The sequence below is a fragment of the Amblyomma americanum genome, chromosome 1 (genome assembly GCF_052857255.1).
Source record: "Amblyomma americanum isolate KBUSLIRL-KWMA chromosome 1, ASM5285725v1, whole genome shotgun sequence".
Taxonomy (NCBI): domain Eukaryota; kingdom Metazoa; phylum Arthropoda; class Arachnida; order Ixodida; family Ixodidae; genus Amblyomma; species Amblyomma americanum.
Genome location: NC_135497.1, coordinates 66,887,287 through 66,915,105, shown reverse-complemented (window position 1 = coordinate 66,915,105; position 27,819 = coordinate 66,887,287). Strand labels below are relative to the sequence as shown.

General features: G+C 45.3%; 3 protein-coding genes across 3 annotated transcripts; 2 read left to right on the top strand and 1 right to left on the bottom strand.

Moving 5' to 3' along the window:
* Window positions 1–343: 343 nt before the first annotated feature.
* Window positions 344–8,061, top strand: LOC144112942 (uncharacterized). Its single transcript, XM_077645780.1, has 2 exons — window positions 344–942; window positions 1,443–8,061. The coding sequence occupies exons 1-2, from the start codon at window positions 551–553 to the stop codon at window positions 1,819–1,821; spliced, it is 771 nt and encodes a 256-aa protein (XP_077501906.1). The 5' UTR covers window positions 344–550; the 3' UTR covers window positions 1,822–8,061.
* A 1,432-nt stretch (window positions 8,062–9,493) lies between these two features.
* On the top strand, window positions 9,494–17,103 carry LOC144112940 (WD repeat-containing protein 70-like). The gene has a single exon (XM_077645778.1). It carries the CDS (start codon window positions 9,513–9,515, stop codon window positions 11,793–11,795), a length of 2,283 nt encoding a protein of 760 aa, XP_077501904.1. The 5' UTR covers window positions 9,494–9,512; the 3' UTR covers window positions 11,796–17,103.
* A 3,627-nt stretch (window positions 17,104–20,730) lies between these two features.
* Slh (sec1 family domain containing Slh) lies at window positions 20,731–22,945 on the bottom strand. Its single transcript, XM_077645779.1, has one exon. The coding sequence runs from the start codon at window positions 22,708–22,710 to the stop codon at window positions 20,824–20,826; it is 1,887 nt and encodes a 628-aa protein (XP_077501905.1). The 5' UTR covers window positions 22,711–22,945; the 3' UTR covers window positions 20,731–20,823.
* Between the last annotated feature and the right edge of the window lie 4,874 nt (window positions 22,946–27,819).

The window sequence follows — 27,819 nt, the reverse complement described above, 5'->3', positions numbered from 1 at the left end:
GGCGGTTTCCAACGCTTCGAAAGGTACTAAAACGTGTAGGAAGGTGAAGTGCAATCGGCACAATGCTCCGTTTCATACTTAGCTGTCTACGCAGCCAAGGCTACGGTGCCTGTTTGCGATCCTCGTCCGCATCATAATATAGTGCGTCAAAAATAAAAATAGAAATGAATTGACAAGCAAAGTGAACAGTAGTTGATATTATAGTAGACCGATGGAAGTGTTTTATTTTGCAAATAGATTGATTTTTCTTTTATGTTTTCCAGAACCGAGTGACGCAGATTTTTCGTTTTCTCAGGCGCCGGCTGTATCAGGTTTTCGCAGCTGAGCCGGCACCGGCAGGTCTGTTTGTGAAAATGGCGTCGCTGTCACCTGCTCGCTTGTTTTCTTCCCCGCTTCGACTTCGAAAACATCTCCTGTTCGCCTCTTTTCCAAGGTGAAGTCTCCAAAGTTTTCTAAAGACTGCAAGGCGGTGATAGTTAATGTCTACGCAAGCATAAGGAAGCTCCACCCCGAGAAGACTGTGCGTGACGTTCTCGCAATTGTGGGCGAGATGACCGGAGTGAGCCCTCGGACAGTTGTGAGGTTTAAGAAAGAAGGTCTTTCTGGCGGAGTAAAATCACCGCAAAAAAGACCGAAAAGGATGGCAATATCAAGCTCCCGCAGTGTGAAGTACGACAGCTTTACGGTCAACGCCATTCGGCTCAAGTTGCATCGTATGTATGCCGAAAGACAAATACCGACTTTGGACAGTATCCTGCATGAAGTAAACGGAGATGACGATTTGCCGGATATGAGCAAAGCCACCTTGTGGAGGTTGCTGAAAGAGATGGGCTTCAAGTTCGAAAAAAGGAAACGAACTCTCGCACTCATCGAGCGATCCGACATAGTAGCCTGGCGGCGCCGGTATCTCAGAGCTATCAAAGCATTCCGGAGCCAAGGGAGGTAAGCGCTTCGTTTTTAATGATCGTTCAGAGAGCGACTTTTACATTTGCCTACCTTCATCGCACCTAGCTGTGTACGTCATGCACTCATTTTGTGAAATCATTAATACTGTTTTTAAAATAAAATAAAAGACGAATCAAATAGCGATGACACTGAATCGCGGATGTTGCAAAGAAGAATTAGTTTCTCGCTCTTTGTTCTATTCTCCGGGTCCGTGCACCTTGGTGCCGATTATTCGAAAGCATTACATATATAATTTGTGTTTTCAATAGGCACCATTCAGTTCGAATGACGAATTGAAGAATATTCTAATAGCCATTCAAAAGTTTGTAATAATTGCATACGCGATATTTTATATTTCTATGATGAATACATTGATAACAACAAAAACTCGAGCAATATTTGTTCTGCCCCCCCCCCCCCCCCCCCCCCCCCCCCCCCGCCCCGTGCAGGTGCACCATAAAAACTCAATCGGTATTTTTATCTGCCTCCCCGTGCAGGTGCATCGTATACCTCGATGAGACTTGGGTCAATGCTGGCCACACCAGGCAACATGTGTGGAAGGACAGCACTGTCAAGTCATCGCAAGATGCCTTTCTTAGGGGCCTGACTACAGGTCTGCCAGCGCCATCGGGGAAAGGAGGCCGCCTGATCCTCGTTCATGCAGGCAGTAGCCTCACAGGCTTTGTGAGCGGTGCTGCCGACTTCTTCAGAGCCAAGAAGGGCGCTTCAGCTGATTACCACTCCGAGATGGACGGCAAGTACTTCGAGGAGTGGTTTTCAAGCAAACTGCTGCCAAACATTCCTAACAGCAGCATTATTGTTATGGATAATGCCCCTTACCATAGTGTTGCGCTCGAAAAGCCACCAACGACATGAACTCGGAAGATTGAAATCCAGGCATGGCTCACAAGGAAGGGTATATCCTGGTCAACAGACATGGTACGAGCTGAGTTGCTCGATTTGTGCAAAAGAACGACGAGCGGACACACTGTGTATGCGATCGACACACTTGCCGCAAAACATGGCCACGAAGTGTTTATTTATTTATTTATTCAAATACCTCACGGGCTCCGACTGGAGTATTATGTGAGGGGGGTTACATAACTGGGGTGGGAAAAAGAAGCAAGTAGAACATGGTTATTTTAACATCATTATACAAAGAACAAGCAACCAACCAGAAAATAGAACTAAATTGAAAAACGCACTACAGAACACACTTCAGAAGAAAATGCTACTTATTTTTTCTTTGAAAATAACATGATCTGAGATGTGAACAATGTTATCAGGAAGACTATTCCAATAAATGATTGCACGGGGCAGGGCTGATGAGTTGAATGCAGTGGTCCTTCCTGAAAGGCGCTTAAAACTGAGGTGATTATGCAATCGGTGAGATGTGCGGGCCGGTTTTGTAAGGGGTAGTGTGAAGGAATGATGGCTGTAAACAATTTTATGGAAGAGGCAGATAAGTGCTATTGTTCTGCGAGATTCTAAGGATGGAAGGGATAACGAAGCCTTAATGTTAGTTATACTGGAATGTCGGCAATAGTTGCGAGAAATGAAGCGAGCGGCACGATTTTGTACGCGCTCTAGGGAATTAATTAGGTACTGTTGGTGAGGTGACCAAATGGAAGATGCGTATTCAATTTGAGGGCGGACGAATGTCTGATATGCGAGCTGGCGTGTGGAAGAAGGCGCACCTCTGAGGTTACGCTTTAAATAACCTAATGTACGGCTAGCTTTGGCAGCAATTTTTTCTATGTGGGTTTTCCATGAGAGATTAGATAAAAAGTGAACGCCAAGGTACTTGTACGATGACGCAAGAGTGACTGGACTGTTGTTAAGCGAGTAAGTGAAAAGGTAATTAGACCGTTTACGGCTAAATGTCATTAACTGGCATTTATCAGTGTTAAGGGACATTAGCCATGATGAGCACTAGTTATTAATGCGATGTAGATCTTCTTGAAGGGCGATGTGGTCATTAAAGGAGCGGATTTTGCGATAAATAACGCAATCGTCTGCAAACATTCTGAGTGTTGAGGTAATGCCTAATGGGAGGTCATTGATGTAAATCAGAAAAAGTAACGGGCCTATTACACTACCTTGCGGTACGCCTGATGTTACATCAATTAAATGGGATGAATGGTTATCAATAGAAGTGAATTGTTTTCGAAATGATAAAAAGTTTCTTATCCAAGAAATTGTTAATGAATCGAGGCGCAATGATGAGAGTTTCGCTATTAAAGGACAGTGTGGAACACGGTCAAAGGCTTTAGCATAGTCTAGGAATATACAGTCGATTTGAAGATTGTCGTCCATACCGTGAAAAAGCTCATTAGTAAATTCGAGTAGTTGTGTTTCACATGATAACCCTTTTCTGAACCCATGTTGTTTTGAAAAGAAGAAACCGTTGCCTTCTAAATGTAATGCCGTGTTAGATGCAATGATGTGTTCGAGAAGTTTGCAAGATATACATGTCGGAGATATTGGGCGATAGTTAGCAACGTCAGTTCGGTCACCGGATTTGAAAATTGGAATAACTTTTCCAATTTTCCACTCGTATGGTACCTCGCCTGTTGAAAGTGATTGCCGAAATATATGAGTGAGTATGACGCTGGAATGAGCCACGGTATGTTTCAAAATTTTCGAATTAATCCCGTCAATACCACATGAAGTACTTAATTTCAGATTGTTAATCAATGTCGCAACGCCATCAACAGTAACGTCTATTGGGCTCATGTAGTCATAGTCATATTCTGATGGCGATGGAATATTGGAATAGTCTTCCTTCGTGAACATATTGGCGAAAAAGTTATTGAAAGTCTGAGGGCGTTCGTCTTGAGCAATGGGGTCTCCAGCCTCATCAATCAACGTAAAATCTGAAGAAGTTTCGGAAGGTGATAATGTTTTCCAAAATTTTTTTGGATTGTGCTTAAGGAGGGATTGCAGATCGTGAGCCATGAACTTATGCCTTGCTTTCCGTATGGCCGCGCAGTATTCTTTATCAGCATTTTTATGTTTTTCCCATGATGCGGGTGTTTTGAGCCGTTTAGCTGTTTTAAAAAGTCGTTTTTTTTTGTTCAACGTACGCAGGTTCCTGTGGTACCACGGCTTAGATGAGTTAGCACGGAAAGATATGCGGGGTATATAGGTGTTCATTAACTGCGTGAGCTTATCTTTAAAGTGACGCCAGTTTTCGTTAACAGATTGATTAGGAAAGGATTGCAGAAAGGAATCACAGAATGTTTGTAAGCCGAGGTTAATGGCATCGTAGTTCGCTCTGTTATAGTCGAAGATATGTTTGTGAGGTGGTCTGCGTTGGTGTGACGGCATTTTCCGAGTGAAATGGAGCAGTTTGTGATCACTGAAACCATCCGTGAGGGAGATCGGGCTTATATTGTCTGGAGCCGATGTGAGAACAAGGTCTAATATGTTAAGGTCGCGCGTAGGTTGAGAAACTAGCTGAGTTAAAGAAAAGTCTAATGTTAGTTCAACGAAATTAAGTGAGTCCTGTGCTGATGCAGTTAAGGTATTCCAGTTGATATTCGGGTAATTAAAATCACCGAATAAATAAATGTCGGCCTTTGGGAAGTTACTTCTTATATCTAAGAGGTTGGCATGCAAATTTGTTACGAAAGAGTCTGAACTATCTGGTGGTCGGTAACATATGCCAAGAAGAGACTTAAGCGATGAGGACATGATGCAAACCCATAAAATTTCTAGAGGGGACGAAATGTTAACACGAAAGGAAGGAATGTGTTTTTTTATGGCGATCATCACGCCACCTCCTCTTTTATTAGGTCTGTCATTCCGGTAAATAACAAAATCACGAGAGTCAGGTAAGATTTCGTCGTCAGTTATATCCGAGTGCAGCCACGTTTCTGCTAAAGTTAATATGTCAGAGTTACTATCTTCAAGGTATGAGTAAAGTTCGGTGCGCTTTGGAAGGATGCTACGTATGTTAGTGAAAGATATGGAAAGCGAAAGGTGGGCAGTGCCGCCGTATGAAGGTTGTGGCTGATAAGTCAGAATTGTGTACAACCGCTCTTCGTTTTTGCTATCGGGTACATTGTTTGACAGTGTCAGAAGCAGCGTCGTACATATATACAGTGTCGTTCATGCGCAGTTTATCGACCCTAAGCTTAAACGATCCGCCTCCGACTTTGCGAAATCTATCAGTTTTTTCCTGGCCAGGGCGTGTTGGGAAAGAAAAATCTTCGCGAACGACATACTGTGTGTCTTTAAACTTGTGGCCTTTATCTATGATCTGCTGTTTGTCCTTGTAGTGAGCAAACTTGATGATGATCGGCCTACACTTCTCTGGTTGGTATCGACAAAGCCGATGAGCCCTTTCAATTTGTGTTGGCTCAAGTGTGCAGCCAAGGTGTTCCGCACACAGCTGCAACACCTTTGTTTCTGAGCTAGACCATGTTTCGGACTCGTCAGGTGTACCAAAGAAAAGTAGGTTAGAGCGGCGAAGTCTGTTTTCTGTGTCGTCACATCGTGAGGTAATTATCTTTAATTGCTCGGTTATATTTGAGGGACCTATTGTAGACAGTTCTGTGGATGGCGTAGAAATGGTAGATTTCATTTCTACCATTTCGACCTCGATTGTGCGAATTCTGGCAGATAGCTGTTTTAGTTCAACGTCCACTGATGCCTGCCATTGTTTTAGGGCGCGTAGGGTCATTCCTGATACCATCCTGGCCAGATTCAATTCTCTGGACTGTCTCGAGTACAGTTGCCAGGGACGCTTTCTTGATCGGTGCCAGGCGGACCGGGATTTGACTCTACGTCTCCAGAGAGCGCTAACAGGATGCTGCTAATACAGAGTGCCATTCTAGTCTTACAACCCGTAAGAACATGCAACCAGTGTCTGGGGCACGACACCACGAACAAAAAACGATTCGAGGTTTTAGCAGATAAAGGGTCATCATTGTAACTAACCTGGAAGAACACGAACGGTGAGTGCTTCATGTTGAAAGCGGTGTCGTGCCCCAAGAAAACGCTGTCCGGTTGCAGATTATATCCCGCGCTTCCAACGCTGATAGCGGGGTGGGCGGATGTATATGGCTCCGGTTGCCAGCCGAACTTGACAATCTCGTCCAGGAAGGGTGGTTTCGTCCAGCTGTCGGGTCTGGTCGCGTTTGGCAGCGTCCAAAGTTGCAGTGAATCCGCAGTCGGTGTATTCCATGGGAACTGAAGAACCCTGACTGCCTCCGTACCATTGCGAGTTTAATCCGATTGAGCAGGTGTGGAGCATGGTAAAAGGATTCGTAGCAAAAAGAAACAAAGCTTTCACATTGGCTGAAGTTGAGGAGCTTCTGCCTCAGGCTTTGGCACATGTGTCAAAGGAAGACTGGCAAAAATTTTGTGCACATGCTGAGCGCATTGAGGATGAAGCCTGGGAAAGGGATATAATTTTCGATGATGAAGTTGACCCAGTAGTTTTCGCCATTGGCAGTTCAAGCAGCTCGTCTGAAGAGTCCAGCTCTGAATTGAGTGGCATTGAGGAGCTGGAATAATACTGTTTTCTTTGCAGAGTTTTTGCATTTAATGTTTGTTGGTTGGTTTATGGGGTTTAACGTCCCAAAGCGACTCAGGCTATGAGAAACGGCGTAGTGGAGGCCTCCGGAAATTTCGACCACCTGGGGTTCTTTAACGTGCACTGACATCGCACAGCACACGGGCGCCTTGCTTTTCGCCTCGATCGAAATGCGGCCGCTGCGGCCGGGATACGATCTCGCATCCTTGGGTACAGCAGTCGAGCGCCATAACCAGTGCGCCACTGCAGCGCGTTTTCCATTTAATGTGAACAACATTACTTGCCTCCTTTGAGCATTTCTCTATCCGGGTGTTGCTACGGCATCTAGATAACGCTTGGATGCTGGTCACACTATCATCGAAAGTCATTGTGAAATAGTTTCTGCCCGAATTTTCAGGTGTCAGCTGAAACACGAAGACAGGTTTCCTTGTCGAAACGTTGGCTCGGCTTGCGAACTGAGGCTGCCGCTCAACCTTTGTTCAGTGCTCTCTCATACTGTGCAGCCATCTTCTTCCTATCTTTCTACCATGCATGTGTTCAATGTCACTGCTTTGCATTAAGCAAAAGTGCCCGTGTCAAAGAACTACGGAAATATTTAACGTCCAGATGACTGTTTGTCCTTTCTTCCTCTCTACTTTATGAGGTTCTCACTGTGCAACATTGCTTTGTTGGTCATTTTTTATATAATATTACTCATGTCTGGTGTGTTTTATGCCGTGTTATGCGTTGTTTTCATTTGGGTGTCTCCTCTACTGTGTGAATACCGGGACTAGGTTTTACTGCAATAGCACGGCTCCAGACGTATGAAACGTGAGCAAGAAAATTGCGTGCCAGTTATCATCGTGTTTGAAATTTTTCTTACTTGTTACTCACTTGTTCCTGCTTTATTGTGCTGCAGTTGCTTTTTATTTTATTTGTGACATTGTGATAGTTTGATCGTATTATTGAGTTCGAATGTCATAAAGCAACAGAGACTATGGAGACACTAGCACCGTAGCCGCTGAGCCACTTGTGATAGTAAGATGCCATATATGTTGTATGTAGCATCAGCAACTACCATCGTTCCTAGTCATGTGTTCAAAGTCTTCATAATTATGATCATTTTCTGCCTTGTGCATATCGTGCTTTGTGCGTTGTTTCATTGCTGTCTCAACTCGCATTCTGATTTATCTATTATGTATAAATATTCCGAGGTTTTTAAGTGCCTTGTGGCCTCCTCTCTCTAAGACCACATGACCCATATGACTTCATTCTCTGGAACTGGCGTCACAGAAAATTCTTCACAAAAGATTTATTTAGTGCTGCCTGTATGATTAGCCTTATCATATTGTGTAGCTCACTATAATTTGTGCTCCTATATATGCTGTTTGTCCCAAGTTGTTGGCGACATTGCTCTGCTGGTCTTCGACTGTGTATGCCAAAGTTTGGCAGTTTTCATGCTTGTTCCCTGCTGAAGTTATCTAGTATTTATCCCATGCTCCAGCTCTGAAATTTTGGCCTACTACAAAACTGCGAGAGCAAATGGCACACAAGATACTGAGAGGGTGCCGTTTAATAAAAAAATGAACAATTGGTATTTGTGGACATGTGGCATTTGGGGACATACGCTTCAATGGTTCACCTGACATCTAGCCCTTTTTGGAGAAGGGGGGGGGGGGGGGGGGGTTAAAAATTGATTTCCTCAAGCATGTAAATGATCAAAAAAGTCTTGGACAAGAGAATTTTGGCACACTGTTCTCTTTACAATACAGGCCGTACAAACATGGTCGGCCATTCACACGGCATGCACAGCAAATATCGACATATAACATTCTATAATCTGCAACACCAGTTTTCAAACCCTGGTATGTTTGGGCAGCAGTCAAAAAACTACAGTAACTCACGATCGAGCACAAACAGTTATCTCCAGTAACAAACATGATTTCTATCATTGCGGATATGTACAAATATTAAAAACATGCGAGGTGATGTTAATTATACCAGCCACCACGTTCATTTCACTCTGTACTTACACATCCTTTGTGTAGAAACCCGAATTTTCGCCGTTGATATTGTTACCCCGCGAGAAGGCGGGCGAGCTACCGTGGTTTGTGAGGAGGACGAACAGCGAGCTTTGGGACGTTGGACCCCATGAATTATAAATCCAAAACAACATCGCCAATCTATACCGCGTAGCCTCCAGACAACGCTGCCTCGAATAATTGAAGCCACACTGAATTCTATCACACCACAATTAATGATTCATTGTGTGCAGCATGCGAAAAAATCCGTGAACACCGAAAAACAGCGCCTCTCAGCACGTCCGTTGCCAACTCTCACTTCACTTTCGTTTCCCTGCGGAAAAAGTTAACAGCACGCTTCTTATTAAAGAAGTCATTTCATTTTGATAACAAAAAAGGCCACTTATATATGGCTCGCATTTAGACTTCCTATCTAGAGATTCGCCGAAAAAAAATAAAAAAAAAGAACAAACCTACGCTGAGGATCGAACCTGGGCCCCCTCACAAAATGAACAAACATGCCCGCGCTTCGTACCACTCAGCCACGACGCGAGGCGGAGTGACACATTTTGTTAGTTTTTTTTTTGACGGACTATAAACTTATACTTCCGTACCTTTGGCTGTGTAGACAGCTATGTATGAAACGGAGCGACGGCCGATTACAAAGCGAAACGCGGCCACGTGATGGACCGATGGAGTCCAAGCGCACGTTAGATGTCATCCGAGCTTTTTAAAAGTCAACTGCAAGATATTTGACGCCAGCGTCGCCAGCTTGCAGTTTCTCCGCTGTAGTTTCCACATGAGGACCTGCTATCCTTTCTTTCCGCTGCCCCAGCTCAGGTGCCGCCGCACGTGATGGCAGATGCCGGGGATAGCAAAAATCTTTTACCTTCCTTTTATGTTATTTTAAATAAACCACTACTACTACTACTACTACTACGCGGTACATACATCATACTGAAGCCAGTTAAAGCCAAGCTGGCCAAGCCAACCACGAGCCAACCAGCGAGGAATTAACGCTTAAAATGGCCGCTTCTAGTGAGGGCAGAGGCATTGTTTCTCCAAACTCCGCCAAAAAAGCTCGCGTGTTTGATGTAAATGCAATTTTCGAGGAAGCCAGGATAACGGCCGTGAGTAGAAGTAAAGGCGCGAGAATGGCGGAAGACCCAATGCCGTCTACCAGCGATCCTGAAAGCAACGTCGAAGACAAGGCATCCCGTGACAACACTTGTGTGTCCTCCGTAACACGCAGTAAGGATGACAGCGAACGCCTGGTGGGGCCCCCAGTCAATTTGTCAGCTGAGCCAAACTCCACGAAGAAAGCTCGCGTGTTTGATCTAAATGCAATTTTCGAGGAAGCCAGGATAACGGCCGTGAGTAGAAGTAAAGGCGCGAGAATCGCGGAAGACCCAATGCCGTCTACCAGCGATCCTGAAAGCAACGTCGAAGACAAGGCATCCCGTGACAGCACTTGTGTGTGCTCCATAACACGCAGTAAGGATGACAGCGAACGCCTGGTGGGGCCCCCAGTCAACTTGTCAGCTGAGCGAAACTCCACGAAGAAAGCTCGCGTGTTTGATCTAAATGCAATTTTCGAGGAAGCCAGGAGAACGGCCATGAGTAGAAGTAAAGAAGCGAGACTCGCGGAAGACCCAAAGCCGTCAACTAGCGACCCTGAAAGCAACGTCAAGGACGGAGCAACCGGTGGCAGCAGTTCTACGTCCGCCGCTACGCGGAGTGAGGAAGGCAGCGATGAAGACCTCGTGGGACCACCCATCACACTCTGTGCTGAAGTCAACGAGGAAGGAACTAGCTCGGAGGAAGACGAGGAGGGAAGTGAGCATACCACAGAAGCATATCGGACAATTCCAGTGAAAGAGCAACTTACACTGCGGCACGGCACAAAGATTGTGTCTGCATTGGCTCTAGATCCCAACGGAGCGCGTCTTGTCACTGGCGGGTATGACTTTGATATTACATTGTTCGATTTTGCTGGCATGGATTCATCTCTGCAGCCGTTCCGCTCACTCCGGCCTTGCGACTGTCACCAGATAAGAAACCTCGAGTACAGCTGCACAGGTGACACGTTTCTGGTAGTATCTGGGAGTGCTCAAGCCAAAGTACTAGATCGAGATGGTTTCGAAGTGATGGAATGCGTTAAGGGAGACCAGTATATTACGGACATGGCACGCACCAAAGGCCACGTAGCTATGCTAAATTACGGCTGCTGGCACCCGCGCAGTCGTGAAGACTTTCTCACTTGCGCCAACGATGGTACTCTGCGGCTGTGGAATGTGGACAAGCCCAACTGCCACAAAGCGTTGGTGAAAACCAAGCAACTGGGTGGCCTTAGGGCCATCCCGTCGACGTGCCGCTTTAGCCGGGATGGCCAGCTTATGGTTGCCGGCTGCCAGGATGGGTCACTCCAATTTTGGGACCAGCGGCGCACATTGGTGCACCCCAGCAGCATGGTCCGCGAGGCACACCAGCGGGGAACTGACATAACCTGCATGGCGTTCGCCCATGATGGCCGCCAGCTGGCTACACGCTCTTGTGATGACACACTGAAGTTGTGGGACACCCGCGCATTGCGGCCCACAGCGTTGCACACGTTTGCAGAGCTCGACAACTTGTACCCGGCCACCGACTGCGGCTTTAGCCCAGACGACCGGGTTGTGTACACAGCCACCTCGAATGCCGCTGGTGTGGGCCAGTTGGTGTTCTTTGAACGTGACACCATGCGGGAGGTGCTGCGACTCCAGCTGCCATCGCCAGTGGCCCGTATCATATGGCATGCCCGCCTCAACCAACTTCTGGCGGGGTTGGCATGCGGAGAGGTGCGCCTGCTGTATGACGCAGCCTACAGTCACCACGGTGCACTCTTATGTGCAAGCAAGGCAGCTCGGGCCAGACCTACACCACAGGGCCTCACGCTGGCGCAGGTGCTCACACCACATGCACTGCCACTGTTTCGTGAGGAGCGACCGCGCAGCTCACGCAAGCGTCTGGAGAAGGCACGCAAGGATCCTGTGCTGTCTCAGAGGCCTGATCTTCCAGTGACGGGCCCTGGCCAAGGAGGCCGTATTGCTTCAGCAGGCAATACTCTGTCTTCCTATATTGTGCGCAACCTAGGCACCACCAAGCGTGTTGATGACAATGTGGACCCACGCGAGGCCATCCTCAAATATGCCAAGGAGGCAGCTGAGAACCCTTATTGGGTGACGCCTGCCTACGCTTCAACACAGCCTAAGCCAGTCTTCCAAGAAAGTGAAGAACCAACTCCTGCTAAGAAGCCAAAGCAGGCGTAGTGCCTTTTGGTTCCAAACTGCAAATGCACTGGTGTGGTAAGCCCCGGCGTGAACTGTTGGCCCAAGCGTATTTGTTTGAAAGGTGCCATGTCGATTGTGCATATGGAATCATTGCAAGAACTTTGGAATGCTCCATCCCATTTGACAGACTGTTGTATTACTACAGTGCTTGCATTTCCCATGATATTGAAGTGGCAGTAGTGTACGTAGGTGATCATGCAGTGATGTGCTCACACTGGACACTATTCCTTATAACAGCACCTGCTAGTGCCGCTATTTGTACATATTCATGTTGTAAGTATACTGAAGGACTCTGGTGCAGTTTAAAAAAAAAAGTTGCAGAGGGCACTTAAGACTAAGGCTGCTTTGATTGCTAAAGCTTTTTTTTTTTCATTTTATTTTTTCTCTTCCTTTCTAATGACACGCTTATTAGCATAGTCGTAAGTAAACTCAAATATTCACCGTCGTTTGCCAAGAAGCAACATATTTTTGTGGCCTATGGATTGTGTGCTTGCCTTGCTATCAGGAAGTCCTGGCCTCAGTACCCCGCACCTTCAGAAATTTTATTTTTCTTGGATACCACAGTGATGTCATCTGGGATATTTAGGACCACTGCTGCTGGTCAATGCCGGAGCTAGGTTTCGTTGCCAATGAGCCCCATAATGCTTTCGCATTAAAGGGACTATGCAATGAATAAAAAGTCACTTGCAAATGTTTTCAATGCTTAGAAATGATGCTAAGAAGCATTCACACCAAGTACAAGTCTTCAGAACTGAGCCGGCAATTTATTATGAACTTTTAAAAACCGTGTTTTTTAAAATTCGCGGGCCAATTGGTGTGCTCGTAGTGACCGATTTTGGAACTAAAATCGTGGAAGAAAGACGTCACACTACCAATGACGTTGCCAGGCCACCACACGCTCTCATTCGCTGGAGCCACGGCAGCCACGACGTCACGGACACACTTCAGGTAGCCGTGAAAATCGTCTGCTCGTGCCGCCGCGCGACCCTCTCGGGCAAGCGCGAGCCAGGGCATTGCCTTCGCGCATATGGTTTCAATTTTCCTCTGCCGCCTCCTCCTGTCGGGAGTTCCGGAGCCACTCGCACGGCTCTTCGTGCGCACGCATAGGGCTCGGTGACCATTGCAGCCGTAAAAGCGAGCAGTCGCACCTCGAGGTCCGGGTTTATTACTGCTAACTACAACAGACGACAATAAAGAAACCCGACTCTCGCCGCAATCCAGGAAGGCGAAGAGACCGGAGAGATGCCACCGACGCTGCTGCTGGGGGGCTAGGAGCGACAACCGGAAGTTGCAAAATAAACGTCAGCGAATGACGTATTCATGGGCGGGGCCCAGTCCCAGAGCTGTTTTCTTAATTTTTTTCTGGTGCTCCTCGTGTACGAGTTGAGGGGGGAGAGGAGCGTAATTTTTAATCGTCTATATCTTCGCTGTTGTTGATGCTAGCTCAAAAATTCTTGCACTGGGGTGACGAGTGATGAAATGCCTATCTCTCGTCTGCTTTACGTAATCTCAATTTATTGCACAGTCCCTTTAAAAATTTTCCTGATGAAACTGCTCTCTCTCCTCTCTTTCTTTTATATCTGTCCCTGTGCAGAATACGCAAGTGGGCAACAGTTAATAATGGAGCTTTTTGAAATGCTTTGGAATTTTAAACCTTTAAAGGATATTGTAGTACGGCAATATGAAATCCCAAGACGCGCAGAAAATCAGTGCAGAGCATAAAATTGGTTCTTATGGCTAGTGTAGTAAATAAAAATGCATGTTATGATTCGGACAGCTATGGGAAGTGCTCAGTGCCAGACATTTACCCCACTGCATTGCAGTCGGCACTAGATGTACCACTACAGCCTCTAACAGTAATGCTGGATGCCTGTGGGTAGATGGAACCAAAACCTCTCGGTAGAAAGAGCTTGAAAAAAAAATTGTGTGTGGTGTTTGGAAACTGGATATTGCATCCTGTTGTTATTCCCAGTGTTGGCGGTAACGCGTTCCTTTTTTCGCTAACTTAGTAACGTAAGGCAATTGTCCGGACCCGTAGAGTATCTGTTACGGGTCCAAGTTGGACTTACTTTTGGAAATGTGGTGGAGAGTTCGAAGGATGCTTCACTCCCGCCACCGGTTGGCCCGGTATTGCACTACCTCCGGTATCGGCCTTGTCTTTAGCGCGTCTTTATTATCTCCTCTTTCAACTCTCCTACTATCTGCACGTGGTAGCGATTGTGGCTTGGCTTGAGCCAGTGAGCAGGCCCGTGCACTTTCCTTTCTTTCCTCCTGGCAGTAACAGACTGACAGACAAACTTAGTAACGTACTCGTTACCATTTGGGAACTGTAACGGGTAACATACTTACGTTAACATTTTTTGGTAACGTGAGGTGTCACGTTACTATTTACTTTTTGTTCCAGTTGTCCCCCTCTCCGCCCCCCCCCCCCCTCTTTTAGAAAAAAAAAACGCAAAGAACCTAAATTGAGGCTGCAAATAAACAAACAATTGCCCTCGGCGACCTCTGTTGCGGCTCGCATGCATGCCAGAAAACACCTGCTCTTGACAACGCACCCAGACGCGACAGAATACCCATAAAGCGCGTAACACGTGCACGAACAAGCATTCACACACTTGCCCTCACCTACCTCCCCTTCCCGAACCACTCACACACACACAACTCTACAGAATGGAAGCATGCCGAGCATTTTTGAACATGACATATTTCAGAATTACTGTAAATTTGTTGACAGTTCAGCTATGTTTTCTTTGTGAAGTTAGAATTGATGAAGTGTCATCTTGTGTTTAATGTCACATTCAGAAAATGGCTTCACCATGTGCCACAAATTTAGAATCCATCACATATAACTCTACAGGCAACTTTAGGCCACTGTAATATTGCGACGCTCCTCACATTTATGCAAAGTATTCTCGTTAAATTAGGATTTTGCATAAAATTGTTGTTTTGGCTGGAAGTTTTATATGAAATATGAGCTTTATGAAATTGTTATCGTGAGTTCTTAAGGCGTAGCGTGCTAACTAAAATTTATGGCCATGGAGTAATGGCAAAGTAACGTGTGGTACTTTTTTTCGGTAATGGTAACGGTAACACGTTACTTTTTTTTCTAGGTAACGTAAGGGCATAACGTGTTCCTTTTTTCTTAGTGCAACGAGTAACATATTTAGTTACCTTTTTTCGGTGACGCCTACAACACTGGTTATTCGTGACATTCCTATCATTGAGTAGCACATGTTTCAAGGCTTCTTGGTTCATTATTCAAGGAGCAAGAGCAGCAGCGCTAACTGAAGTCAGACGCAAAGATGAGTGGATGTGCAACAATTTTCAGCAATGCTTTATTTGACAGGCACCAATTTCATTTTTCGGTACCTCAAAGGCACCTAGTGTGAGGCATTATATTATACTGCCGCAAAGTTTTGCAATGGTCATTTTTTCATGTTCTTTGTTCAAAGCCACCAGCACATGGCCTTATCACTTAGCCACACTAAAGGTGACCCAATTTCTCTGGAATGCATGTGGTCACGCACAAGCGTTTCTATTGTTTGAGATTGTAGTAGGTGTTACAGGCACCTTATCTCGAAAGTTTGTCACCTTAAACTGAGGACAGTCAAGCAAAATTTTTTCTTGGCCTAATGACTGTCCGGTGCGAGTTTCTTTTCTATTTTGGAGATGAGATTGCCCAGTAAACAGTTGTTCCACACCAGTCTTTTGCCTGCGTCCAAGCAGAACCGAACGCAGGACCAATGTTGATAAACCAAATAAACAAAGCATAAGCCGATAAGCCAGACAATCAACAGAAATTTGTCACCTGACTGCCAGAACAAATTAAAAGATGCATTTCATTTTGTGCAAGACCACAATGTCAGTAATGCAATTTCTTCATTTTTTGATGCAGATTGCATCTGCAGGTCTATGTTCTGCTTTATCATGACATTTCAGCAAAACTTTGGGATCAGACAGGTGAGGCTTACATGTGCAGGCTTGACAGTAGGCTTGGAAGACAAGCACCTTCTTTGTTTCTGTGTGAAAGTGGAATGCACATTCCTAATTTGTTTCTGTAGCCAGGTGATGATTTGCAATGTACTCGGCCTGATTAATCAAGTGCAGGGACTCTGGTGCTCTGGTATCGGTCAAATAAAGCATTGTTGGAAGCTAGCACATGTCTTGTCTTCCTCTCAACGTCCTTGTTGGTTTTCCATTCTTGTTTCTTGAATTTCTATCATTCCTGGTGGTAAGAGCTCATGTTTAGATGGCAGTGCTCTTTTATTAGTGGCACCAAAGCAATTAGAGCAAAATATATAATGATTTCAGTGCTCGTCCATGATTGCAGCTGCTTGTTTTGAGCCCGTATTTTTTTTTTTACCTAGGCAACCAGCAGAATGCATGCATGTTTTCAGGGGCCCATAATTGCTGCATGCACACAGTACAGATTATGGGTGTGTGTAGCAAATGCCGACTTTTGAACCCAGGCGATATGGTTTGCAAGGACACTTGCCTTGAATATAAGTCCCTGCCAGTATTACAACTGTACTCTATTGCATCACGTGCTTGTAAGCAAGCACGTAGGGTGCTTTGAATCAGTTAACTGTGCACATTGTGCTGAACTGTGCAATTAACTCACTGGCTGAAACATGATTACTGGCACAAAATAAAAAACTAGCCCGTCTTTCTTGTTTAATCTTGCAATTAACTGTGACAGTTGTCCACCTGCGTGTCTGCAGGCCTGCAGGTTTCAGTGTGAGGGTTTAGGCTAGTGGGTAATCCATGTGAACATTCAGAGCATAAAAAAACACTCGGACGAAAGAGAAAAAAAAAACAGCACATGAGTGGTCGTGTGTTTTTTTCTCTCCGTCAGTGTGTGTCTCTTAAGCACTGTGTATGTTTTGAAGGTTTCAGCACATGGAGGGTTTTTGGCTGTCACAGTAACTGTTGTGATTCTGCAGTATAAAATCTATGCCCACTTTTTTTGTTGATGCAGCTGAGTAGTAGCTAGAGGTTGCGTCCTGTCGACATTCCCTTTCTAAGTTAGCAAAAGTGGCATTAACACTACTATTGTCAACATATCCATGACTGGAATAGGAGTGGCACTGACATGCATCTGCCAGTATGTACAGGGCAGTACTGCCAACATGTGGCAGCAGATATATGTGGTACAGCAGGCATATGTTGTAGCTAAGTGCTCAAGGTTCAAGTGTTAGAGGTAGCACCGAGTGATCCAAGTGGTGGCAAGGTTGACTCCGAAATCCAGAGGAAGCGAGTTTAAAATCCAAACGGTGCTTAGTGCAATGGTATTTTCATATCACACTCTAACTCTGGCTTTAGATGTTTTTGAGTGGTTCATGAGTGTGTAAAAGGCATGCTGCATTAAAGTGACACAGCCTAAGCACTTGTATACTTCCTCACACTTGGCCCTCGTAAAATGGAAGCAAAAAAGTGGGGGGATAGTTAAGCTCTGCCTCCAAAGGTATGACGCGACAGTGGTTCCTCTTGTCCACACAGACACGGATACTGTTTCCTCTTTCACAATCACAATCATGTGAAAGACTACATGCCAAACATATAAAGCCCCGCTTAAACCAAGCCCGGTGTAGTTACTAGGAATAGTGTTGGGTCTGCTGCATAGCAGCTTGAGAAGCGACACTTGTAACGTTAGTCGTCTGTTTCGTGTTTATATGAGGGTAATGACGAAAACTGGCCATGCGCTTGGCGCATTGCGTGTGGTTGCTCCGATCGCTGAACATCCGGCGCGTCGATGGTGTGGCTGGCACCATCTATGGGAGCCTCTTGTAACAGCCACCTTTTTGACCAATCCAGATTTTTTCATCTCAACCAGAACACAGACACTGACTCTTCTGCGACACAGGGCCCTTAACGATGTTGCGTTAAAATCGTATGTTACTAGAAACACTGTCCCCATGAGTAGTACGAAGGACCTAGGTTTAGCATATTGCTTTCACAATCTATATCCATTTATGCACTCATGAGAATGAATAGAAAATATTTTACTTACACTGCACTCATAGCAAGTTAAACTTGTAGAATAAAGTAAGAGACCGCAGCGGTGGCCAAGTGGCTGAGCATCTGCCTCGCATGCGGGAGGTGCGGGGTTCGAACCCCAGCGCCGCCGGGTATCCACCGGTGATACAATGGGTACAAGCTTTCCCCTGCCTGGTGCTCGGCTTCTTTAGAGTGAAATGCTTGGTAAATGGGTCTCTGACCTCACCTTGTGCAATGAAACCTACCTTGTGCCATGGCGCTCTTTGGCCAAAGTTGCCCTTGTGCCATAAAAAATTAGCATCATCATGAGAATAAAGTAAGAAACACGATCCATTGAAAAATAATATGTCGAACGAAACAAAGTGGTATAGCTAATTCCTTTGGCATTATGCTCCAAGGCTTGCGTGCAGCTGGAAAGGACTTCCACTTTTAGTCTCTCAGTTCAATATCTAATGGTTTTTGACAAGGAGCAAAAAATTCTTTCTTTCTTGGAGGCAACAAGGCACGAAAATCAAGCTTTCTAAATATTTTTCTTGCAGAGCATCTGTGATGGAAGTCCCAATGAGAAACGTCTGGACAAATGCCAATGTTCAGGCTTTGCTCAGGCTACAGCTGGAAGAGGTATTATACACAAGTGATGTGACGAACATTGGCGCATGAATGTCGATTGGCTGTCACATGCAAGCACTTGTTATAAGTGATGTACAAGTTATGGCTATATTGTGAACCTAGCCTTACTTTGTTTCACCTCGTATTACTGTGACCTTGGGGGATGCTGGTCTTCAAAATATTTTTATTTCTGGCACAATCGTTATCACAATTGCCACAAAAGTGCACTTTTTGTAGAGTCCAAATATGCACTTAGAACTGCATCACCCAAGACGCACTTTGTGCAATGATGCTGCTTTTAAACTTGTTTCAATGAAATTACATTAGTAAAAGAATCTTTGAATAGAACATACAAAATGGCTTGGCTGATAATTTAGGAAAGCAACCAATTCAATTTAATGCATAATATAAAAGCCAGTAAAAATAGAATCATCGCAGAGCTGTACTCCTCTCGAATAAATTGGTACCAAGCTCAATTCACTTGCCCAAGGCAAACCAGAGAAAAAGCCCATAACGCAGAGGCTGTGTTTGTAAAATCACACATGGAAATAAAGAGACGAAGTCTGTGTGCACTTATTGAGTTGCAGGAAAATGTCTGCAGCGTTGGCTGCACTGCTCTGATGCCATCTTGGAAGGTGTCAAATGAAAGGGAGCGAAATGAATTTTCGAATGGTACCAAAATGGTAGCGGCTGGGACTAGTGAAGTGCAACGTCATTTCAAAGCTCGCAGTTCGTTTTTCAGCAGCGAGACTCTGAAACTATTGCAGTGCACTTGTAGTAGTTCTTTTTGCCGATACATCTGCATAGCTGGCAAATTAAACATACGCAAATACACTGAACTAACACCACGCCAGCTTCAAGTTGCTGAGTCGTCCTGGTTAGCCAAGCTGCCGAAGCAACTGCCATGGACAGGTGGTGGTTTTCTGGGTCTGAGCCTTGGTCTGAGACGAGTTTTTCTTCAGCAGCAAAATTTATGAAATTTGTCGCCATCAGGTTGCACTTAGATGGATGCTAATCAGTAATTACTCTCAATTACACATGGCTAAATGCAAGTTATCGATTGTTCACCAATGTGCCACATGCTTCCCTGAACAATGAAAGCATTACTCAGACAGCACAGATTACAGGAAACCATTTAAATGTCCAATTCGAGATCCATGCATTTTATCATAAATGACCTTTTGTTCTGCTAGAAATATTGATACTTTTGTCCGAGAGATATCACACTGGGTAAATACTGGCATGCTGCAATGGATGCAGCAGGCTTGTTTTCTGAACACAACATGCTAGGACGCTGAAGCTAGACTGTCTTGTTTTTGTGTGAAGTGTCACTGTAGGATTCCTCAGAGCAGTAACTGAAATGCTGGGTACCTCATGGCTACATAACACACAGTCACATCAAGGTGCAAACAGGGCGAGCTGCACCACTTTAACGTACAGATGCAAGCTAATGTATTCATAGACTTTGCTTGAAGTAGGCTGTAAACATGCTGCAATGTCCATAGCCTACTTCAATACCTTACATGTATCTCTGTAACCACCTATTCCAATTTCTTTTGTTGGAATTTGCAGTATTACAAGGAAACATTTAGTTCAAGAATGCCAAAGCTTGCGAACGACGACAATCAGTGAATAAAAGATTAGGTGTTACCGTTATAGACTAAAGGACCACCGGAAGTAGAGCTTGCTACCAATTTTGCACCATGCTACTGCTTAGAGATGGCATTCAAGTACTTAGAAAAGCATCTAAATGCTGAAGGCAACTACCGGGTGCTACACACTTATTGCGGATTAGTGATAGATGAATGCAAACGAAATCTGAGCTTAGAAACTTAGGCATCATATAATGCAAAACAAAAGGGCTTTGCTTTAAACTAAAGATAGCATTATTCAAATTGCTATGTTTTTATCGTGAAGCTCATAGCAGAAAGACATAACAATATGACACAAATTGCATACAAAGCACAAGGCACATGTTTAAATAACCGCAAATTTTGCTGACAACGCACGACAGTTCAAAAAGAAAGTTTCATTTAATAGAGAAGACTCAGCAGAGAACTGGCATCGATTAGCACAGCCAACCATGGTGGAAAAGTCCAGTATTACACCCTACCATAAACAACAGATATACCACTAATCAGTGCTGGACAGAGCAGAATAGCGGAGTATTTGAAGCTCTCAATTCGCACATTTCTTCTAGAAAGTTACAAAAGCCCGAAGCAAGCAGTTAAGCTTGACTATGAGATTTCCAAGATAACAAGCATGCTTTAAGATTGCCTTCAAATGATGTTTTTTTTGTTTTTCAAGATTAGAGAATACCAGGAATTTTATTTGCCCTTTACACCCAGAACTACATGCTTGGCTTCTGGCCTGATGTGTCACAAGCGAAGCCTGGTACAGTTCACTTAATTTCAGCCCCAAGCTGAGACAGCTGCTCCAAAAACTGAGCAGCGTTGACGAGTTGTGTGCAACCGTAGACCACCTTCTTGGACTTGCCTTTCGTGTAGTCCAGTAGGTTCTGGTACTCTATATAATTTCCACCTCCCAAAACAAACACAACTGCCTCTTGGAATGGTGCCTGGGCCCGTGGCTCAGCACGTCCCAAAAGCTTGGGGTCCAAATATCGGAAATCATCAGTCTCAGGCAGTGATTTCAACTCCATCAAAGCATCCACCAGCCGTGTAATTGGTAGCTTGTGCTTCTTGACAACCAGATTCTTGACACCTTCCATCACAAACTGCGAGCCTTGGCTCATCAACTTGGAGAACATTCCAACTGTGCGAGGGCCACCACCATAAGAGCCCATGGGTTGTGGGGCAGTGATGCGGGTGTAGTCCTTCCAGCGACGCAAGTACCGCAGAGCACTGAGGTCACAGCCTGCTCGCTGCAAGGCCTCCTCATACTCAAGGGCCCCATCGAGTCCCAGTACAAAAGCTATCAAGATTAGTCTTAGCTTGTCTTGCGCTGTGCCGGCCTCCGGATCATTGATCAGGTCCAGCAGAGAACGATCCAAAGCCTGCCTGCCAAGCAGTTTCTCTTCAGTCTCAAAGTACAGATCAAGCTTCCTAGCCTTGATGTGTTCCAGGATTGCAGTGGCTATGCTGGTGTGCATATCAATAAGCCTCTTACGCTCAAGCAGCTCTGGCAGTGAGCTGACAGCTGATGTCAGCTTTGCCGTGTTATCAGAAAGCATTGTGATAGCTTCATCTGTTCGGTCACCTTCCAGCCCCATGGCTGCCTTAAGTTTTTTCACTTCATCTTCCTGGGCTCGGTATGCCTCCAGCTCTTCCTGCACTGCTTCAGCCACGGTGGGAAAGGGGCTTCCTTTATGCTGCTGCCAGAATTTGTCAGCCTGAGTTAAGTCAAATGTCTTGGTCTTTTTCCTTGGCTTGGCACCTACATGCTCGGATGATGGAGACGGTGCTACAGGTTCCTCCAAGGTCACACGGTTCAAGCTCAGGCCAAGAACGTCATGTGCCAAAGCCTGATATGTCCACGTGTGGTGCAGCGGTGTTGCCATATCCATGTTGCGATCGAGCACAACCAACAGTGGCCGTTGAAAACTGAACTGGCCGCCACCATGAGTAGAATCCAGGAACAAGCTGTTACGCGAGTCGCGCAGATTATCGCGTATTCTTTTGTCCAGTTTCTCGGCAACCATTTCAGCAGCGTTTCCTTTGGGGCTACGGATTATGGGCACGGTCCCTAGCGTCGCGAAAACGGAAAAGAGGCAGTCGACGATGTTGTCCATGATTGACTCAATCTCAGTGTCCTTCACATCGCCACGGTTAATGGCGTAATAAGAAACAGTATGTCGGTCATTGTGCTTCAGCAGAAACAAATCATTCTCCAGTGTGATGAAATTGAGGTACTGGTCGAACACTTTCGACACGTTAGCTACAGAGTTTGCCTGCAGAGCTGCCGAAGCCAGATCTTCAAGGTGCTGGCGCGACACAGGTGACACGAAGTTCAAGTAATACTGGTCGTATAACTCATTTCGGAAGTCCTGTGATATCCGCGTAATGTTTTCGTCAGTCGGCGCCACGAAGTAGATCGCAGGAACCTCCGGAATGGGATCTCGGTCCGAGTGCAGAAGCATGTGCAGGGTGATGCCCATGTCGCGTAGCTCTTTCACAGACAGCAGAGGCGATATTATATCCTGTCCGCAACGGTCGTACACCAAAAGTTTCCACACAGGCTCCGAAAAGGAGCCTTTCGGTTGAGGAACGTTGAAGTTGAGCATCTGCTTCAATGCAGCGATCTGCTTATCGCGAATGTTGAGAGACATGACCGACACTGGAGTGCTTGTCCAACGCGACGGTACTCTTTATGACGTGAACAGAGAGTTCACATTCTAGGCAAACTCACCGGCCGAAGCGACAATTACCAGTCCTCTTAAACACGGCTCCAAACCTAGGTAACAATTCTCGTCTCTTGTGACGTTGACGTGATCGGCGGACTGCGCGAGTCGCCACTTCCGCCGCCTGTGAATGATGTCAATGGCAATCCAGCCGCCCTAGCTATGGCGTCTACGCGCTTTCTTGATGGACACCTTGCCAACCTTGCATCACATTGCATGCCACTTCCACAAGACCACATCTGTGCAGTCAGCTGTCACATGCAAACGTTAAAAGATCCAATTAAAGTTTGGCATTGTCAACTGCTATTCTGTCTTCGCAACAAGATGAGACAGCGGGAAGTCGTTGCATGCAACCCCATATTTTCATTTAAGACATCCATTCGGCTGGATGGATGAGTGGATGGATGAATACGGCTGAACTCTTTAAATCGGGCGGTGGCTCAAGCCACCTAGCCACGACTTATGAAATTTTACTCTTGTCTTGCTTTTAGCCACCAATCATATAACCTTCGCTTGGTTACTTCTACCCGCTTAAAATCTACTTTCCCTTCACTATCCTTAAACCCCAATGCCTTGGGTAAATCAGCCTCGCTGCTTTCCACTGTAGGGTGAAGCCCTTTACAGAAAAGTATCAAGTGTTCAGCCGTTTCCTCCTCCTCTCCGCACGCAATACACAACGTGTCTATCTCGTGGTACCTGACTCTATACGTCTTAGTCCGCAAAACTCCATTCCTGGCCTCAAACAACAAAGAGCTTCCCCTACAATTATCATAGATATTTTCTTTGGCAATTTCCTGTTTAAAGGTCCGGTATGTTCCCAGTGCCGATTTCGTCAGCATCCCTGTTTTCCACAGAGCTCTCTGTGTTTCTTTAACCTTTTTCTTAACCGATAATTGCTGGTTTGCCCCCTTACTGCTGTCCAGATATTTGCTTGTCAATTTTCTAGTTCGCTTTCTCCATTTTGTGTCAACATTCTTTATATACAGGTATCTGAAAACTTTCCTAGCCCACTGCTTATCCCCCATTTTTCTAAATCGTTCCTCAAATGCTGTCTTACTGCTAGCCTCTCTGCTCTCGAAAGACGCCCATCCCATATCACCCTGTACCCCCTGATTTGGTGTATTGCCACGTGCTCCCAAAGCTAACCTCCCTGCTCCCCGTTGTTTAATTTCCAACCTTGCTTGAACATCTGGTCTCATGCACAGACCGCATTACCGAAAGTCAGGCTAGGGACCATCACCCCTTTCCAGATCCCTCTTACCAGTTCATACGTATTGTAATTTCACAGTGCCCTATTTTTCATGACAGCTGCATTCCTACTAGCTTTATTCATTACATATTTTTCATGCTCTGTCAGATACTCAGCACTGTTATTTATCCACACCCCAAGATACTTGTACTCATCCACCACTTCTAGCATGAACTATTGTATTCTATGCTCGCCGCCCTCTTCATTAAATATCATGACTGCAGATTTTTCCTTACTATACTTGAAACCTAATCTATCTCCCTCTGTACCACATATGTCTATCAACGTCTGCAAGTCTTCCTTGTTGTCAGCCATTAGCACTATATCATCCGCATATATTAGTCCCGGTAATGATTGTTTAATCCATTCCCCTTGCTTGAAAAAAGAAAAGTTGAAGCCTAGTCCGCTCCCCTCTAGCTTGGTCTCCAACCCTTGCAGGTACAACATGAACAACAAAGGGGACACTGGACATCCTTGCCTAAGCCCCCGCTGTATCTCTACAGGCCCTGATACATTTTTTTCCCATTTTATGAGCACTCTGTTACTTTTATATATATCTTTTAAAATTACTCTATCTTCCACATCCAATGTGCCCAGTATGTCCCACAAATACTCCTGAATAACGTTTTCATAGGCTCCCCTAATATCCAGAAATGCTAACCATAGGGGCCTGTGTTCCTTTTCAGCAATCTCTATACACTGCGCCAATAGATTGTCCTCCAACCTCCTTTACTTCTGGAACCCATTTTGTAGTTCCCCTAGCACCCCCTTGTTCTCCTGCCAAGCCTGCAGTCTATCCTTTATAATCTGCATCACCACCCTGTAAACCACAGATGTCACTGTTATGGGACGATAGTTACTTACGTTTGCTTTGTCCCCCTTTCCCTTATACATCATGTTCATTCTACTTAATCGCCATTCATCGGGGACTTTCTCATCCACTATCATTTTGTTCACTACCTGTATTAATGTTTGCTTGGATTTTGGTCCTAGCTTCTTTATCAGCATAATCGGGATACCATCTGGTCCTGTTGATGTGCCACTAGGAACCTTCTTCTCTGCCCTTTCCCACTCTCCTTGCTCAAGTGAAGCTATTGCAGTAACCGGTCTATCCTCCTTTGATAAATTATGTACAACATTCCTTTTTTTAAATTTTTCTGTCGTCATTGTTCCTATGTGTTTTATTGCTTCATCCCCTTCTAGTTGAATACCCTCATCTGTAACAATAAACCTTTGTTCTAGCCTAGTCTTATTACTCATTGCATTTAGATGTTTCCAGAATTTTTGGGCTGCTTTTCTATCCTTTTTATTTACTTTTGACATCCATTGGGCACCCTTTCTTCTAATTTTCTCATTAATCAAATAGGATGCTTCCCTTCTACACTTTATGAAGGTATCCCATTTTCTGTCTACTTCAAATTTTGGTTCCCCTCTCTTCTTGGAATATCTGTGTTCCCTGGACGCTTACGGACGTTTCTCTATCGCCCTCTTGACCTCCTCATCCCACCAACTCTTGGGTTTGAGTCTTTTCCCTTTTAGCTTTACTCGCACCTTAGCTAGCTCTAGCCCCAGTAATCTAAATAATTTGGTATAAGTCCATTCTGTTTCACTATCCTCAAAAATTACTTTCTCAATTTGTTTGTTTGCTGCATCCAATTGCTTTTCTGAGTAAAAATTCCAATCTGATTGTTCATCTCGCTTCAGTCCTACATTGGTTTTTCTTCTGAAGCTCAACTTGATACGCTTGTGGTCACTACCTAGACTTCTGGAACCATCTTCATCTATGTTCATTACCCCTAATCTATTATACATCCTCTGTGACATTAGTGCATAATCTATCGTCGAGTGCAGACTCCCCGTCTCCCATGTTATGAGCCCTTCCCACTTCTCGGTTCTGTTGCACATAACTAAATCATGCCTGTCACACGTCCTGCAGCATGCTTCCCGTCGAATCCGTGTACCCATCCAGGTCTTCTATGTGTGCATTCATGTCGCCTAGTATAATTATCTCGCCCTTTCCTTTTAGCTCATCAATGTCGCTTGCAATTCATTCTAACATTTTCCTGTTTTCCTCTTTGGCATTAGCTCCTGTCCACAGTATACAAAGCCAAGGAGTGTCTGCTTCCCTGCTACTTTTCCTTTCAGCCATAAATGTTCCTTGCATCCCAGTCTAACCCTTTGAAAATTCATACTTTTATGAATGAATGCCCCAATTCCACCCCCTTTCTGCTGCCCTGTTCTATTGCAATATTCCCATGTGTAGTCTAGGTTACAGGGTGGTTGCTCTGTGTCTCTAAGATGCGTTTCCACTAAACCATACACCATTAATTTCTCCTGCCTTAACTGTTCTTCTATTCCCTCCCATTTCAGTCTATTCCTGCCACCTTGCATGTTAATGAAACCTATATCTGAATTAACTTGGCTCTGGCGTTTGCGTCTATTTCTTCCCCTTTGGTTCCATCGTCCCTTTGATCTTGGTTCTTCCTTCTCTACACTGGTTCCCTCAGAGCTCCGGGTCCCCCAAAAAAAGCTGTTGCCTGGCGACCTATCCTACTACCCACCCTCTTGCCAGTGGCACCACCGTAGTGAATGCCATCCTGTGTAAAAGGGTAGGGCCTGACCTCGTACACTTCCCTGCGCACTGCGTGCAGGTCCCTCTAGTATGAAAGGGGGCAATTAATTTGCACAGAAAGAAGACTGTATTTCGTTATTTCTCTATTTTGAATCGAAAATGAACTAGTCGGAAACCGATAAAGGTGTACTTGTGCAGCAATTTTGGAGTAACTAACTAAACTGAAACTTTGTTCCCTTTCCTAATGGAGGGACCTGCACCTCATTGTGCCCTACTGGCGGCATCCGTCTACGATGCAATGCAACAGCCTACCGAAATTACATGAATGGCAGTATAGGTCGTCACGCGCTCCATGTACTCCTCGCAGCGAGCGACAGAATTAAAAACTATGAAGAAAACGACAAGACCACACACAAAATTCTGTGGGTACCGGGTCACACGGGGGTCGCAAGGAACCAAGAGGCCGACAGGATAGCTCGAGGATATACTACTTTCCGAGTATCCAACAAGACCGCGGAACTCATGCCAGCAACCAAGGAATACTCGGCCATACTACAAAACCACAGAGGCAGAAGAATCCGATATCCCCGCCGCACAAATCTCTCAACAGAGGAAGCTGTCACTTGGAGAAAATTAGACAGGTTCTTACCCAAACCTACACGTACTAAACAAAATGCACCCTACGATATATGCAGACAAATGTCCCTGGTGCGATGAAAAACACACACTATATCACATCACATGGGCCTGTCAAAACATAGGCAAGGTCCCCAAGATACAAAACCCGAGTGCAGAGCAATGAGAGACTGCTGTCCAGCGACCGCTGTGAAGGCAGACAAGGTCTCGTACAGCGAGCTCAACGGACGGCAGTGGCCGCGGAGCCCTGGATTGAGGGCAACCGACCATTGATAAGTGTACGAGCTCGACGAAGAAGACTCCTGGGGCTACAGCCAAGGAGAGAACATCTCTGAAGATGCCCCCAAAACCGCAGAGTACAATAAAGTTTCCTCCTCCTCCTGGCGATGTAAAGTTGCAATATGAAACACGACTGTGCCTGCAAGATCTCTGGAAAGCCACAAAGTATTTTTGAGAACAGCTGCTGTAAAACAGCACGAGGTCATTCTCCGCAAATTTCCACTCACATGCTCGCACTATTTTCTATTAGACAGCTGCTACACCTCCATGTGACTGGAAAAGGCAGTGAATAGTCAGAACA